This window comes from Oncorhynchus kisutch, linkage group LG30, assembly GCF_002021735.2.
Source record: "Oncorhynchus kisutch isolate 150728-3 linkage group LG30, Okis_V2, whole genome shotgun sequence".
NCBI classification, from domain to species: Eukaryota; Metazoa; Chordata; class Actinopteri; order Salmoniformes; family Salmonidae; genus Oncorhynchus; species Oncorhynchus kisutch.
In genome coordinates, this window is record NC_034203.2 from 36,733,625 (window position 1) to 36,748,564 (window position 14,940).

Genomic DNA, 14,940 nt, shown 5'->3' on the forward strand with positions numbered 1-14,940 from the left:
TTCATGATTGATAGGCAGCTTAAACTTCTTGATTTATTGTCACGCCCGGACCTTAGCGATCCTTTTTATTCTCTATGTTTGGTTAGGTCAGGGTGTGACTCGGGTGGAAAAGTCTATGTTTTCTATTTCTTTGTTTTGAGTCGTGTGTGTGTGTGTGTGTTTCCCAATCAGAGGCAGCTGTCTATCACTGTCTCTGATTGGGGATCACACATAAGTTGTCATTTTCCTTTTGGGTTTTGTGAGATCTTGTTTTCTGTTTAGTGTCTGTACCTGACAGAACTGTGCGCTTTCGTTTTTAACTTTGGTTATTTTTGTTTGAGTGTTTTTTGAAAATAAAATATCATGAACACTGTCCACGCTGCGCTTTGGTCCACTCCTTTCGACGAGAGCCCTGCGCTTTGGTCCACTCCTTTCGACGAGAGCCCTGCGCTTTGGTCCACTCCTTTCGACGAGAGCCCTGCGCTTTGGTCCACTCCTTTCGACGAGAGCCCTGCGCTTTGGTCCACTCCTTTCGACGAGAGCCCTGCGCTTTGGTCCACTCCTTTCGACGAGAGCCCTGCGCTTTGGTCCACTACTTTCGACGAGAGCCGTTACAATTATTGGGTTCAAATACACAATTAGATTTGTGAACAGCCATCCACAACAACCACAATCCGTAAGGTGCAAATAGCTAAATGAGAAAGCAGCAGTGTGATTCACATCAATGCGCTATGTAGATATCAATAATAAGTGATATCTGTATCGCCGTAGACTAGACCACTGCTGTCATCCTTACCTCCAAGCGTTTATTCAGGTTGGATAATCTTTGGATGCCGACAGCAGTCGCACCATTGGAAGACATAGCTTGGACTGTAGCCTACAAAAGCCTATTCCTGCTCTTTTCCCACGATCCATCAAACACATCTGGTGTGTCATCATAGTGATCTCTGACTTGTGGTCAGACTCGCTCAGGTGGAACAAATTTACACTTGCGCCTTTTTTCAATGCTGATTTGAATGTCATTGAGAAAAGTATCAAAGATGGTTTTTTTGTTCCACAAACATCCTTTATGAATTTGGAAGTAATCTTTCTAAGTAATCATCTAGTTTTTCGAAGTATCTGTAATCTTATTACAATTTTTTGGCATGTAATGTAACTGGTTACAGTTACCTTTTTTGTAATCCCTTACATGTAATCCGTTACTCCCCAACCCTGTATACATACAAAGTCTGATTGATTGATAATTGATCGATCAGTTGATTGATCAATACATTGACTGATGACTTTAGTGTCTTATGCGCTTATTGGATTATGTGCTGCTAATACATGTTCCCTGACTATTTACTGTCTTTTTTTCCCTCCTCTCTCCTGTCCATCAGGTGAATTGGGCATTTGAGGCGTCCCCGGCCCTCAGCGGTGTAGAAGACGATGAGGGCTGGATGTCCGACAGCCTGGGGCCTCGCATGGAACCCAAGCCCAGCCGAGAGCTGCGAGAGCTGGTGTCCCGAGTAGCCTCACTGGAGGCCCAACTCAAGAGCTCCAGGCTGGAGGGGAAAGGAGGGGTGGTGGAGGAGGGGAAGTGTGCTACCTGGCCCGGGTGAGTAGAGAGAGAGAGGAAATGAAGGAAGGAAATAATGATGATAATGAATATGGTGATGACTGATAACAATGATAACAACTATGATGATGACTGATAACAATGATAATGACTATGCTTATGATTGATAACAATGATATTGACTCCCATGGTGACTGATAACAGTGGTAATGACTATGATGATGTCCGATAACAACAATGATGATGAAGATGTTTTTTTAAATGTATTTTTATGTCCTGACCCCTCCCCTTCCTCTATGGACAGGAAGTACAACACCCTGATCCAGGCTCAGGCCAGGGAGCTGTCCCACCTGCGTCAGAGGATGAGGGAGGGCCGTGGTGTCTGTCACATACTCACACAACACCTGGGAGACACCACCAAGGTCTGACACTCTGACAATCTCTCCAAAGATTAGGACATTATCCACCACTTTTTGACAGTGATTGAATCAAATGTATTTAATCGATTTTAAAACGTTTTATTGAACTATCAGCTAAATGTAATTGATTGGCCAGGGCTTTGAGGAGCTGCTGCGTGCCAACGACATTGACTACTACATGGGACAGAGCTTCAGAGAGCAGCTGGCACAGAGCACTGCCCTGGCACAACGAATGGGCACCAAGATCAGTGGACGTGAGTGTGGAGAACACACACACCAACCTATGCACAGACAGACACAAACACAGACAGACAGACAGACAGACAGACAGACTCACACACACACACACACACACACACACCCACATTCTCTGATCTTCTTTCCTTGTATCTCGCTCTCTGTCCTCCCTTTCCTCTCCACTACCCGTTCTTCTCTCTCCTCAGGTGACCGTGCTGAGCTACATGATGATAAGATGGGCCATGAGCTGCTTGCTTTGCGGTGGGTTTTATGTCCAAATAATGTGTAACCATCTGAAAAAAGGGTTTCCCTTATGTGTGTGTTTTGGTTTTAGTATCCTTGTGGGGATCAGAAGTCCAGGGGACCAGAAGTCCAGGGACCAGGATAGTATCACAAGGAAAAGTGGGGCCATTTTCCCCACAAGGAAAAAAAGGCTGTTTTAAGGCTTAGGGGTTAGGTTTAGGGTTATGGTTAGAATTAGGGTTAGGAGTTATGGTTAGGTCTAAGGTTTGGGGTTAAATGTTAAGGTTAAGGTTAGTGATGAAACACACCAATAATCTCACTGCCAATAGACTGCTGATAGGTACTTATCACAGTGGGAGGTCTGTGAACAAAAGTGTGCTCGGACAAAAGTGGTACCTGCTGCGTGCTGACCCAGTAGCGACGAACATACCGATTCTACTTGTAGAACCGCAATGCTCGTCAGTGGCCAAAAACTTGAACTTGAGCCACTCAGAGAGCACGACCCCACACATGGGGAAGCCAACAAAAGTAATATGAAAAAGAGAGCATTTTCTCTGTACATCCACATATCAAATCATATCAAAGTTTATTTGTCACGTGCGCCGAATACAACAGGTGTAGACCTTACAGTGAAATGCTTACTTACAAGCTCTAACCAATGGTGCGGGGAAAAAAGGTGTGTGTGTGTGTGTGTGTGTGTGTGTGTGTGTAGGTAAGTAAATTAATAACAGTAAAAAAACATTTGAAAATAAGAGTAGCAAGGATATATACAGACACCTTTTAGTCAGGCTTATTGAGGTAGTATGTACATGTAGGTATGGTTAAGTGACAATGCATATATGATGAACAGAGAGTAGCAGAAGTGTAAAAAGAGGGGTTGGCGGGTGGTGGGACACAATGCAGATAGCCCGGTTAGCCAATGTGCGGGAGCACTGGTTGGTCGGGCCAATTTAGGTAGTATGTACATGAATGTATAGTTAAAGTGACTATGCATATAAGATAAACGGAGAGTAGCAGCAGCGTAAAAGAGGGGTTGGGGGGGGCACACAATGCAAATAGTCCAGGTAACCATTTGGTTACCTGTTCAGGAGTTTTATGGCTTGGGGGTAAAAACTGTTGAGAAGCCTTTTTGTCGTAGACTTGGCACTCCGGTACCGCTTGCCATGCGGTAGTAGAGAGAACAGTCTATGACTGGGGTAAGTGTCATGGAGGGCAGGTAGTTTGCCCCCGGTGATGCGTTGTGCGGACCTCACTACCCTCTGGAGAGCTTTGCGGTTGAGGACGGAGCAGTTGCCGTACCAATCTGTGATACAGCCCGACAGGATGCTCTCGATTGTGGATCTGTAAAGGTTAGTTAGGGATTTGGCGGACAAGCCAAATTTCTTCAGCCTCCGGAGGTTGAAGAGGCGCCGTTGCGCCTTCTTCAACACACTGTCTGTGTGGGTGGACCATTTAAGTTTGTTGATCATCTCCTTTGTTTTGTTGATGTTGAGTGACAGGTTGTTTGCCTGACACCACACTCCAAGTGCCCTCACCTCCTCCCTGTAGGCTGTCTCGTCAGAGCCTCTGCCAGGGGTAGAGGTCAACAGGCAGAGCCTCTGCCAGACACATGCTCAGTCATTACAAGTCACATGCTCTCTTGAATAATCTTGTTTTTTTATGTTTGTCTTCAGGGGACAAACGTAACTTTGTTTTACATTAGAGTTTTTACAGCGAATTTGTTACATATGCATTTTACATACATTTATCACGTGAATAATCTTATTACGTTATAGGAACATGGGGGTTTCCTCTGTTTTCCCATGGCTCACTTCCATGGGTTGTGGGTTTTAAATCAATTCATTTAGTGCTATAGATACAGATTTTTAATCCACCTACAACGTGCATAGCGATTCTGTTTGATCGCAGAAGTCCCATTGTTGATCCCAGAAGTCCCATTGTTGATCCCAGAAGTCCCATTGTTGTTCCCAGAAGTCCCATTGTTGATCCCAGAAGTCCCATTGTTGATCCCAGAAGTCCCATTGTTGATCCCAGAAGTCCCATTGTTGATCCCAGAAGTCCCATTGTTGATCCCAGAAGTCCCATTGTTGATCCCAGATATTAGAAGACTCCCAATAGACTTTACCCAGAAGGATTCACCCACCGGCTGTGTGTCTAAAAGCTCACCCAAGGTTAGCTGATGAAGCTGTCAAGGAGCACAAAGAAGATTGACTGCTAATCTAATCTAATCCCAGGCTGTAGAGTGGACCTGGGTGAACCACAGGTGTCACGCAGGCCCTCCTTAAGAGGCTCAGTGAGACTGCGTTAGACACACACACACCCTGCCTCGGTTCTCCCTCCCCTCCATTCTGGATGTGCCTCGGTTAGCCATTCTCTCACAGAGAGAGTAAAGAGAAGACAAGAAAGGAAAAGACTCTAATAAGGAAAATACCCTTGGATCTTATGCAATATTTGACCTGATTTGGGAAAGGTCGATTTCTATGAATATTTCCAGGACTAATCAGAATATTTATAGGACTAATCAGAATATTTATAGGACTAATCAGAATATTTATAGGACTAATCAGAATATTTATAGGACTAATCAGAATATTTTCAGGACTATTTCTAGGACTGTTTTATATACTTTTTTTTTTATAACTAATTGGGCTATTTCTAGGACTATTTCTAGGACTATTTCTAGGACTATTTCTAGGACTATTTCTAGGACTATTTCTAGGACTAATATGACTATTTCAGGACTATTTCTAGGACTATTTCTAGGACTATTTCTAGGACTAATATGACTATTTCAGGACTATTTCTAGGACTATTTCTAGGACTATTTCTAGGACTATTTCTAGGACTAATATGACTATTTCAGGACTATTTCTATGACTTTCTAGGACTAATCAGACTATTTTTAAGATTAATTTGACTATTTGACTGTCAGATCTATGGCTCCACTATGGAAGTCCATGCTTTCTAAGAGCAGTCCCCTGTACAGGGACTCTCTGTGGTCTTTCTCTGTGTGTGGGGATCGCGCTGGGAGAGAGCCTGCTCTCCTATGGAAACAGATGGAAAGAGAGCGGGAGTTCCTACAGAGGAAACTGGCAATGTAAGGGGGATGCAATAGGCAAGATCATGGTCATACAACTTGATTGCGGTATTTGAGCTCTGTGGTGGATCTTAGTGACTTTCACTTGTTTGCAGCCTTTCTGGTGGCCTATGTCTGTGTGTGTGTGATTGTGTCTGTCTATAAGTGTACACTACCGTTCAAAAGTTTGGGTTCACTTAGAAATGTACTTGTTTTTGAAAGAAAAGCATTTTTTTTTTTGTCCATTAAAATAACATAAAATTGATCAGAAATACAGTGTAGACATTGTTAATGACTATTGTAGCTGGAAACTGCTGCTTTTTTATGGAATATGAGCACAGAGGCCCATTTATTTATTTTACCTTTATTTAACTAGGCAAGTCAGTTAAGAACAAATTCTTATTTTCAATGATGGCCTAGGAACAGTGAGTTAACTGCCATGTTCAGGGGCAGAATGAGAGATTTTGACCTTGTCAGCTCAGGGATTCAATCTTGCAACCTTCAGGTTAATAGTCCAACACGCTAACCACTAGGCTATCTGCCGCCCATGATCAGCAACCATCACTCCTGTGTTCCAATGGCACGTTGTGTTAGCTAATCCAAGTTAATCCTGATTAAAGAAGCAATACAACTGGCCTTTTGACATGTTGAGTATCTGGAGCATCAGCCCTCCTCTTTCTATTCTGGTTAGAGCCAGTTTGCGCTGTTCTGTGAAGGGAGTAGTACACAGCGTTATACGAGATCTTCAGTTTTTCTCGCATGGAAAAGCCTTAATTTCTCAGAACAAGAATAGACTGACGAGTTTCAGAATAAAGTACTTTGTTTCTGGCCATTTTGAGCCTGTAATCGAACCCACAAATGCTGATGCTCCAGATACCTCAACTAGTCTAAAGAAGGCCAGTTTTACTGCTTCTTTAATCAGGACAACAGATTTCAGCTGTGCTAACATAATTGAAAAATGATTTTCTAATGATCAATTAGCCTTTTAAAATGATACACTTGGATTAGCTAACACAACGTGCCATTGGAACACAGGAGTGATGGTTGCTGATAATGGGCCTCTTTACGCCTATGTAGATATTCCATAAAACATCAGCCGTTTCCAGCTACAATAGTAATTTACAACATTAACAATATCTACACTGTATTTCTGATCAATTTTATGTTATTTTAATGGACAAAAAATGTGCTTTCAAAAACAAGGACATTTCTAAGTGAGCCCAAACTTTTGAACAGTAGTGTACATCTTGTAGAAAATGAGTAAAGATCTGGATGAGATAAACAATCTCTCTTTTTCTCTCTAGGCTGAGTAAGGAGCTCCAGCAGAAGGATAAGATAATCGAGTCGCTCCACACCAAACTCCAGCAGCGTCCTGACACCCCCTCCAGCAGCCATGCCCTCTCAGAGACCACCGACCAATCAGACAGAACCTCCTTTGTGTCAGATGAGTGCCGGACCAATGAGGACTTGGAGCTGTGCTCAGATGTGGATGCTGGCAGCGAATACGCTCAAGAAGTGAAGGGACAGGGGGCGGGACATGGCCCAGGAAGCACAGGTATAGTAGCCGTTTAAAACATATGCTATTCATAAACACATACTTTACACCTGTCTCTCCCTCCATCCTTTTTCCAACCCCCTGTCACCCTTTTCTCCACTCTTTTTTCAGACGTCCACCCCTCCCTCCCTCCATCCTCTCTTAAGTCCTCCAGCAGCTGTCCCAACATGCTATACTCCACTCCTGTGGAGTCGGCCAGTCAGACTGGTCCTGTGTCCTGCTCCCTACCCACCTCCCAGTCCCTCCCCAGGCTTTACCCTAGCCATGACCTCTGGGGTCAACATATGACCTTTGACCCCGCGACCATGACCTTCCCTATGGAAGCGGTGCAACAGCAGCTGGATACCCTGCACAGACAGATGACTATGAATAAGAGTGAGCAGAGTTAGGGTCAGCATGCAAGGGTGTGGTGTTCTTAGTTCATGAGGGACAACCTTGGTGGATTGAGTAACATTATGGAAGAGAATTGGTGATCTGCAGCATGTATTGTTTTGACATTGACAGGGACAACATTGGCTAGATAGAGGAGTGGATGAAGTTAGGGCTAATATAGGATGCCTGCAGTGGATCAGGATGGGACAGTATATATTGTAATGACTTGGTGTGGATGTGACAATGTTGTAGCTGAGAGATCCTAGACTAGTATCAATGTTGGGGTTGAGAGATCCTAGACTAGTATCAATGTTGGGGTTGAGAGATCCTAGACTAGTATCAATGTTGGGGTTGAGAGATCCTAGACTAGTATCAATGTTGGGGTTGAGAAATCCTTGTGTTCGATGATACAGCACCTGCATTTGCATTTGGTCCAGATAGTTTAATGATACAGCACCTGCACCTGCATTTGGTCCAGATAGTTTAATGATACAGCACCTGCATTTGGTCCAGATAGTTTAATGATACAGCACCTGCTTCTGGTCCAGATAGTTTAATGATACAGCACCTGCATTTGGTCCAGATAGTTTAATGATACAGCACCTGCTTCTGGTCCAGATAGTTTAATGATACAGCACCTGCTTCTGGTCCAGATAGTTTAATGATACAGCACCTGCATTTGGTCCAGATAGTTTAATGATACAGCACCTGCTTCTGGTCCAGATAGTTTAATGATACAGCACCTGCTTCTGGTCCAGATAGTTTAATGATACAGCACCTGCTTCTGGTCCAGAAATCATACCATCTAACAAGAATGCTTTCTCTTTTACATCACCTGAGTGTGGCTCCTTAATACAGACTACTTCTCTGTTCTGTTACAGGCTTTGTGGTTCCTCACGCCAAGGCCAGGACGACCGCCCCACCAACCGCCCATCACCAGCCTGACCATTCCACTTACAGACAGATTACCCACCATGCCTTTTACCCACACCAGCTAGGCGGCCGACCCGCAGGCCCCGCCCTGAAGGCAGACACAGATCTGGTGGATAGTGGTGCATTGTGGGATATGGAGAACATGGTTCAGCCAATCAGGGTTGGGTCATCAGGATACTATTCAGGAAACAGCTTTACTGGTAAGACCAAGAGCCTTCTATTACAATAAAGGGCTCTCGTAAGTCCCTCCACCTTTTTTCATCGCTAGCATGGTTTGCATTATCTAGACTCAATACCAACATCAATAATTGTTCAACTATTTTTAATATATAACCTGCAAATACACAGCAGTGCTAACATAAACTTGACCAATGTTCTGTCCCGTGTTCCCCAAGGTGTGGACGTGATCAAGGAGCACCTGAGGGAGGTGCAGTGTCTGCGTCAGCACCTGGAGGAGTCCATCAGGACCAATGAGAGGCTCAGACAGCAGCTGGAGGAACGCATTTCCACCACCGGCCGTGAAGGCGCAGCTCCCACCAACATCTACATCCAGAGCCTGGACTCTGTCTGCCAGCTGTCCAATGAGATCAGAGTCCTGAAAGAGGAGAACCTGGCTCTCCAGGCACGCCTGCAGGCCAGCTCAGGTACTGTACCTCACCAGTCCACCCTACTGTCAACATTAAACCAAATCATTCATATTTTGTCTACAGAGGGCTTGCAGTTGCGTCACAAATCACCTAGCAACCCCACCTTGCACCATGTTGGAAGACCAAAGTTAGTATGTGGGATGCCTCCAATCGACCACATGGCTGGCTGCATTCTGCTACCACCGGAAACTTCGGGAAGATTGCCCATTATTTATTTTCTCTAAGCACCCAGAAGACGAGGGCGTGGGAGAACCTATTCAAGTAAGTAAATATATTTTGAAAATGATCAATTATTAGCTAGCTTGCTACAGAAACTTAGTGTGCAGGCTGACTCAAATGAGCTGTTAACGTAATGTTTTCTACCATAGTTAGCTTACTTTACATACTGTATAGCTAGCTAAGGGAATTAAATATCACCAGCTTGCTAACTTCATATTAGATAGTTAGCTAGCTATCTTCATGTATTTATTATTGTAACTAAATCCATTTGTAGCTACAGTAGGTAGCTAGCTAGCTAACAACGATGGAAAAGGGAGAAAGGATTAGCTAGCAGTTACGGATGTCAGAGAAGGGAGAGTAGGCTACTCTAGATAGGCCAGGTACCTTTGTGGGAGGACATTCTGAAAATATTATCCAGTTCCAGTCCCTAGTGAGAAAAACTGAGGACAGAGAGAGATAGCAACACAATATTCAGGGCTGTCTAATTTTAGTATAATGCAACCTGTTTCTTTGTGATGTTTTCTGTCCTTAGATAGAGTGCCATGAAACACTGTCTACAGATGAAGAGGTCCCAATGATTGTCCCAAGAGAAAAAGGGTACATCCTTGTATACCAAGGATTATATGTGTACCTATGTTGGCAAATTTTGTGAACAGAAATACAGTTTAAAAGTCACACACAATGTATAAACCTATTACAGCTGGAGCAGACCAACCCTGCTGGGTGTGCAGGCTTCTGTTCCAGCCCTGCACTAACACACCTGATTCAATGTATCAAACCTATTACAGCTGGAGCAGACCAACCCTGCTGGGTGTGCAGGCTTCTGTTCCAGCCCTGCACTAACACACCTGATTCAATGTATCAAACCTAATTAGTTCATTATCAGGTATGCTATTGCTGGGCAGGAACGTAAGTCTGCTCCTCCAGTAGATCAGTGATCAGTGGATGGAGGTTGGCCACCTCTTGTATTTTTGTTGTTGTTCTACTTAAATGATGCTTTAGTAGTAATAGCCTACTTATTACTAAAATGTCTAACCTTTACATATCAGTTAGTTTACTTGTATACTTTGTAATTATATGAAATAGTGTTGAAATAGATAAGTTATAAACTTGATTTAATTGTTAACTATTATTCAAAATGAACTATGTTGCTTCATCACAATCCTGCAATAAAGAGGGGAATCTGTCTCTAATTTGTCTTAGTTTCTGTGTTGTAATTCTCAAATGAACAGGACCTTTTTGTTCAGTCATAAACACTCCAATTAGTTTTATTTCATTGTCACTTTCTTTTCAGGAAAAAAAGGCCACATTTTTCCTGTGCAAAGGAAAGAAACATCTTTAATATATCCTATGCCACTACGCGATTATAAATAGCCTAAATTATCACTATCCAATCTACTCATCACATTAGGAATAGCAGGGCTTACATTAGTCTGCAAACGCGATGAACAGATTGCATGCATATCAAATCAAACTTTATTTGTCACATGCGCAGAATACAACCGGTGTAGACCTTACAGTGAAATGCTGAATACAACCGGTGTAGACCTTACAGTGAAATGCTGAATACAACCGGTGTAGACCTTACAGTGAAATGCTGAATACAACAGGTGTAGTAGACCTTACAGTGAAATGCTGAATACAACCGGTGTAGACCTTACAGTGAAATGCTGAATACAACCGGTGTAGACCTTACAGTGAAATGCTGAATACAACCGGTGTAGACCTTACAGTGAAATGCTGAATACAACCGGTGTAGACCTTACAGTGAAATGCTGAATACAACCGGTGTAGTAGACCTTACAGTGAAATGCTGAATACAACCGGTGTAGTAGACCTTACAGTGAAATGCTGAATACAACCGGTGTAGTAGACCTTACAGTGAAATGCTGAATACAACCGGTGTAGTAGACCTTACAGTGAAATGCTGAATACAACCGGTGTAGACCTTACAGTGAAATGCTGAATACAACCGGTGTAGACCTTACAGTGAAATGCTGAATACAACCGGTGTAGTAGACCTTACAGTGAAATGCTGAATACAACCGGTGTAGTAGACCTTACAGTGAAATGCTGAATACAACAGGTGTAGTAGACCTTACAGTGAAATGCTGAATACAACCGGTGTAGTAGACCTTACAGTGAAATGCTGAATACAACAGGTGTAGACCTTACAGTGAAATGCTGAATACAACAGGTGTAGACCTTACAGTGAAATGCTGAATACAACAGGTGTAGTAGACCTTACAGTGAAATGCTGAATACAACAGGTGTAGACCTTACAGTGAAATGCTGAATACAACAGGTGTAGTAGACCTTACAGTGAAATGCTGAATACAACAGGTGTAGTAGACCTTACAGTGAAATGCTGAATACAACAGGTGTAGTAGACCTTACAGTGAAATGCTGAATACAACAGGTGTAGTAGACCTTACAGTGAAATGCTGAATACAACAGGTGTAGTAGACCTTACAGTGAAATGCTGAATACAACAGGTATAGTAGACCTTACAGTGAAATGCTGAATACAACAGGTGTAGTAGACCTTACAGTGAAATGCTGAATACAACAGGTGTAGTAGACCTTACAGTGAAATGCTGAATACAACAGGTGTAGTAGACCTTACAGTGAAATGCTGAATACAACAGGTGTAGTAGACCTTACAGTGAAATGCTGAATACAACAGGTGTAGTAGACCTTACAGTGAAATGCTGAATACAACCGGTGTAGTAGACCTTACAGTGAAATGCTGAATACAACAGGTGTAGTAGACCTTACAGTGAAATGCTGAATACAACAGGTGTAGTAGACCTTACAGTGAAATGCTGAATACAACAGGTGTAGTAGACCTTACAGTGAAATGCTGAATACAACAGGTGTAGACCTTACAGTGAAATGCTGAATACAACAGGTGTAGTAGACCTTACAGTGAAATGCTGAATACAACAGGTGTAGTAGACCTTACAGTGAAATGCTGAATACAACAGGTGTAGTAGACCTTACAGTGAAATGCTGAATACAACCGGTGTAGTAGACCTTACAGTGAAATGCTGAATACAACAGGTGTAGTAGACCTTACAGTGAAATGCTGAATACAACAGGTGTAGTAGACCTTACAGTGAAATGCTGAATACAACAGGTGTAGGTAGACCTTACAGTGAAATGCTGAATACAACAGGTGTAGTAGACCTTACAGTGAAATGCTGAATACAACAGGTGTAGTAGACCTTACAGTGAAATGCTGAATACAACAGGTGTAGGTAGACCTTACAGTGAAATGCTGAATACAACAGGTGTAGTAGACCTTACAGTGAAATGTTTACTTACAAGCCCTTAACCAACAGTGCAGCTCAAGAAGAGTGAAGAAAATATTTACCAAATAAACTAAAGTAAAAACAATAAAAAGTAACACAATAATATAACAATAACAAGGCTAGGGGGGCACCGGTACTGAGTCAGTGTGCAGGGGTACAGGTTAGCTGAGGTCATTTGTACATGTAGGTTGGGGTGAAGTGACTATGCATAGATAATAAACAGTGAGTAGCAGCAGTGTACAAAACAAATGGAGGAGGGCGGGGGGGGGGGGTCGATGTAAATAGATTGTTCAGCAGTCTTATGATTTGGGGGTAGAAGCTGTTAAGGAGCCTTTTGGTCCTAGACTTGGTGCTCCGGTACATCAGCCCCGTCTTTTCCTGTAGTCCTTTTCCTGTAGTCCATGATCAGCTCCTTTGTCTTGCTCACATTGAGGGAGAGGTTGTTGTGCTGGCACCACACTGTCAGTTCTCTGACCTCCCTATAGGCTGTCTCATCGTTGTCAGTGATCAGGCCTACCACTGTTGTGTTGTCAGCCAACTTAATGATGGTGTTGGAGTCGTGTTTGGCCATGCAGTCGTGGGTGAACAGGGAGTACATGAGGAGACACCCCTGAGGGGCCACAGTGTTAAGGATCAGTGTGGCAGATGTGTTGTTGCCTAACCTTACCACCTGGGGCCGACCCGTCAGGAAGTCCAGGATCCAGTTGCAGAGGGAGGTGTTTAGTCCCAGGGTCCTTAGCTTAGTGATGAGCTTCGTGGGCACTATGCTGTTGAACGCTGAGCTGTAGTCAATGAACAGCATTCTCACATAGGTGTCCCTTTTGTCCAGGTGGGAAAGGGCAGCGTGGAGTGTGATTTAGATTGCTTCATCTGTGGATCTGTTGGGGCGATAGGCGAATTGGAGTGGGTTTAGGGTATCCGGGAGGATGCTGTTGATGTGAGCCATGACCAGCCTTTCAAAGCATTTCATGGCTACCGATGTGAGTGCTATGAGGCAGTAATCATTTAGGCAGGTTACCTTCACTACCTTGGGCACAGGGACGATGGTGGTCTGCTTGAAACATGTAGGTATTACAGACTCGGTCAGGGAGACGTTGAAAATGTCAGTGAAGACCCTTGCCAGTTGGTCCGCGCATGCTTTGAGTATCACGTCCTGGTAATATGTCTGGCTCCGCGGCTTTGTGAATGTTGACCTATTTTAAAGGTCTTCCTCACATCGGCTACTGGGAGTGTTATCACAGTCATCCAGAACAGCTGGTGCTTTGGTGAATTCTTCAGTGTTGCTTGCCCCGAAGTGAGCATAATAGGCATTTAGCTCATCTGGTAGGCTCACGTCACTGAGCAGCTTGCATCTGGGTTTCACTTTGTATTCCGTAATAGTTTTCAAGCCCTACCACATCCGACGAGCGTCAGAGCCGGTGTAATATGATTCAATCCTAGTCCTGTATTGAAAGCTTTGTTTGTTTGATGGTTTACCTGAGGGCATAGCAGGACTTCTGTGTCCGGATTAGTGTCCCACTCCTTGAAAGCTGCAGCTCTAGCCTTTAGCTTGATGCGGATGTTGCCTGTAATCCATGGCTTCTGGTTGGGATATGTACATGTGGGGACGACGTTGTCGATGCAGTTATTGATGAAGCAGATGACTGAGGTGGTGTACTCCTTAATGCCATTGGATGAATCCCGGAACATATTCCAGTATGTGGTAGCAAAACAGTCCTGTAGTATAGCATCCGCGTCATCTGGCCACTTCCGTATTGAGCGAGTCACTGGTCCTTCCTGCTTTAGTTATTGCTTGTCAGCAGGAATCATGAGGATAGATTTATGGTCAGATTTGCCAAATGGAGGGCAGGGGAGAGCTTTGTATGCATCTCTGTGTGTGGAGAAAAGGTGGTCTAGAGTTTTTTCCCTCTGGTTGACATGTAACATGCTGGTAAAAATTTGGTAAAACGGATTTAAGTTTGCCTGCATTAAAGTCCCCGGTCACTAGGAGCGTCGTTTCTGGATGAGAATTGTCTTGTTTTCTTATGGCCTTATACAGCTTGTTGAGTGTGGTCTTAGTGCCAGCATCGGTTTGTGGTGGTAAATAGATGGCTATGAATAATATAAATGAGAACTCTCTTGGTAGATAGTGTGGTCTACAGTTTATCATAAGGGGCCCTACCTCAGGTGAGCAATACCTTATTAATATTGTGCACCAGCTGTTATTGACAAATAGACACACACCCCCACCCATCATCTTTTGTTATAAAGGTGCATTTTTATGGTGAAAGAATTGCTTCACCAAAACATGAAACTCATGTGACACATCAAATCAAATCAATTTTATAGCCTTTCGTACATCAGCTGATATCTCAAAGTGCTGTACAGAAACCCAGCCTACAACCCCAAA

At 43.5% G+C, this 14,940-nt stretch overlaps 1 protein-coding gene and 1 long non-coding RNA gene across 8 annotated transcripts in view; both read left to right on the forward strand.

Annotated features, from left to right (window-relative positions):
- LOC109874772 (myomegalin) overlaps positions 1-14,940 on the forward strand; it is a 109,421-nt gene that overhangs the window by 84,600 nt on the left and 9,881 nt on the right. For 6 of the 7 annotated variants that reach the window (XM_031810365.1, XM_031810366.1, XM_031810361.1 and 3 more), the window contains 8 exons: positions 1,359-1,576; positions 1,842-1,959; positions 2,093-2,210; positions 2,400-2,454; positions 6,817-7,067; positions 7,179-7,442; positions 8,321-8,572; positions 8,768-9,016. In XM_031810365.1, the coding sequence (XP_031666225.1) occupies positions 1,359-1,576; positions 1,842-1,959; positions 2,093-2,210; positions 2,400-2,454; positions 6,817-7,067; positions 7,179-7,442; positions 8,321-8,572; positions 8,768-9,016 (1,525 nt within the window). The remainder of the gene's footprint in view (positions 1-1,358; positions 1,577-1,841; positions 1,960-2,092; positions 2,211-2,399; positions 2,455-6,816; positions 7,068-7,178; positions 7,443-8,320; positions 8,573-8,767; positions 9,017-14,940) is intronic. The other variant, XM_031810364.1, reaches the window with a different exon arrangement.
- On the forward strand, positions 9,023-10,431 carry LOC116358616 (uncharacterized). Its single transcript, XR_004206372.1, has 2 exons — positions 9,023-9,280; positions 9,771-10,431. It is a non-coding gene; the product is annotated as an uncharacterized LOC116358616 (long non-coding RNA).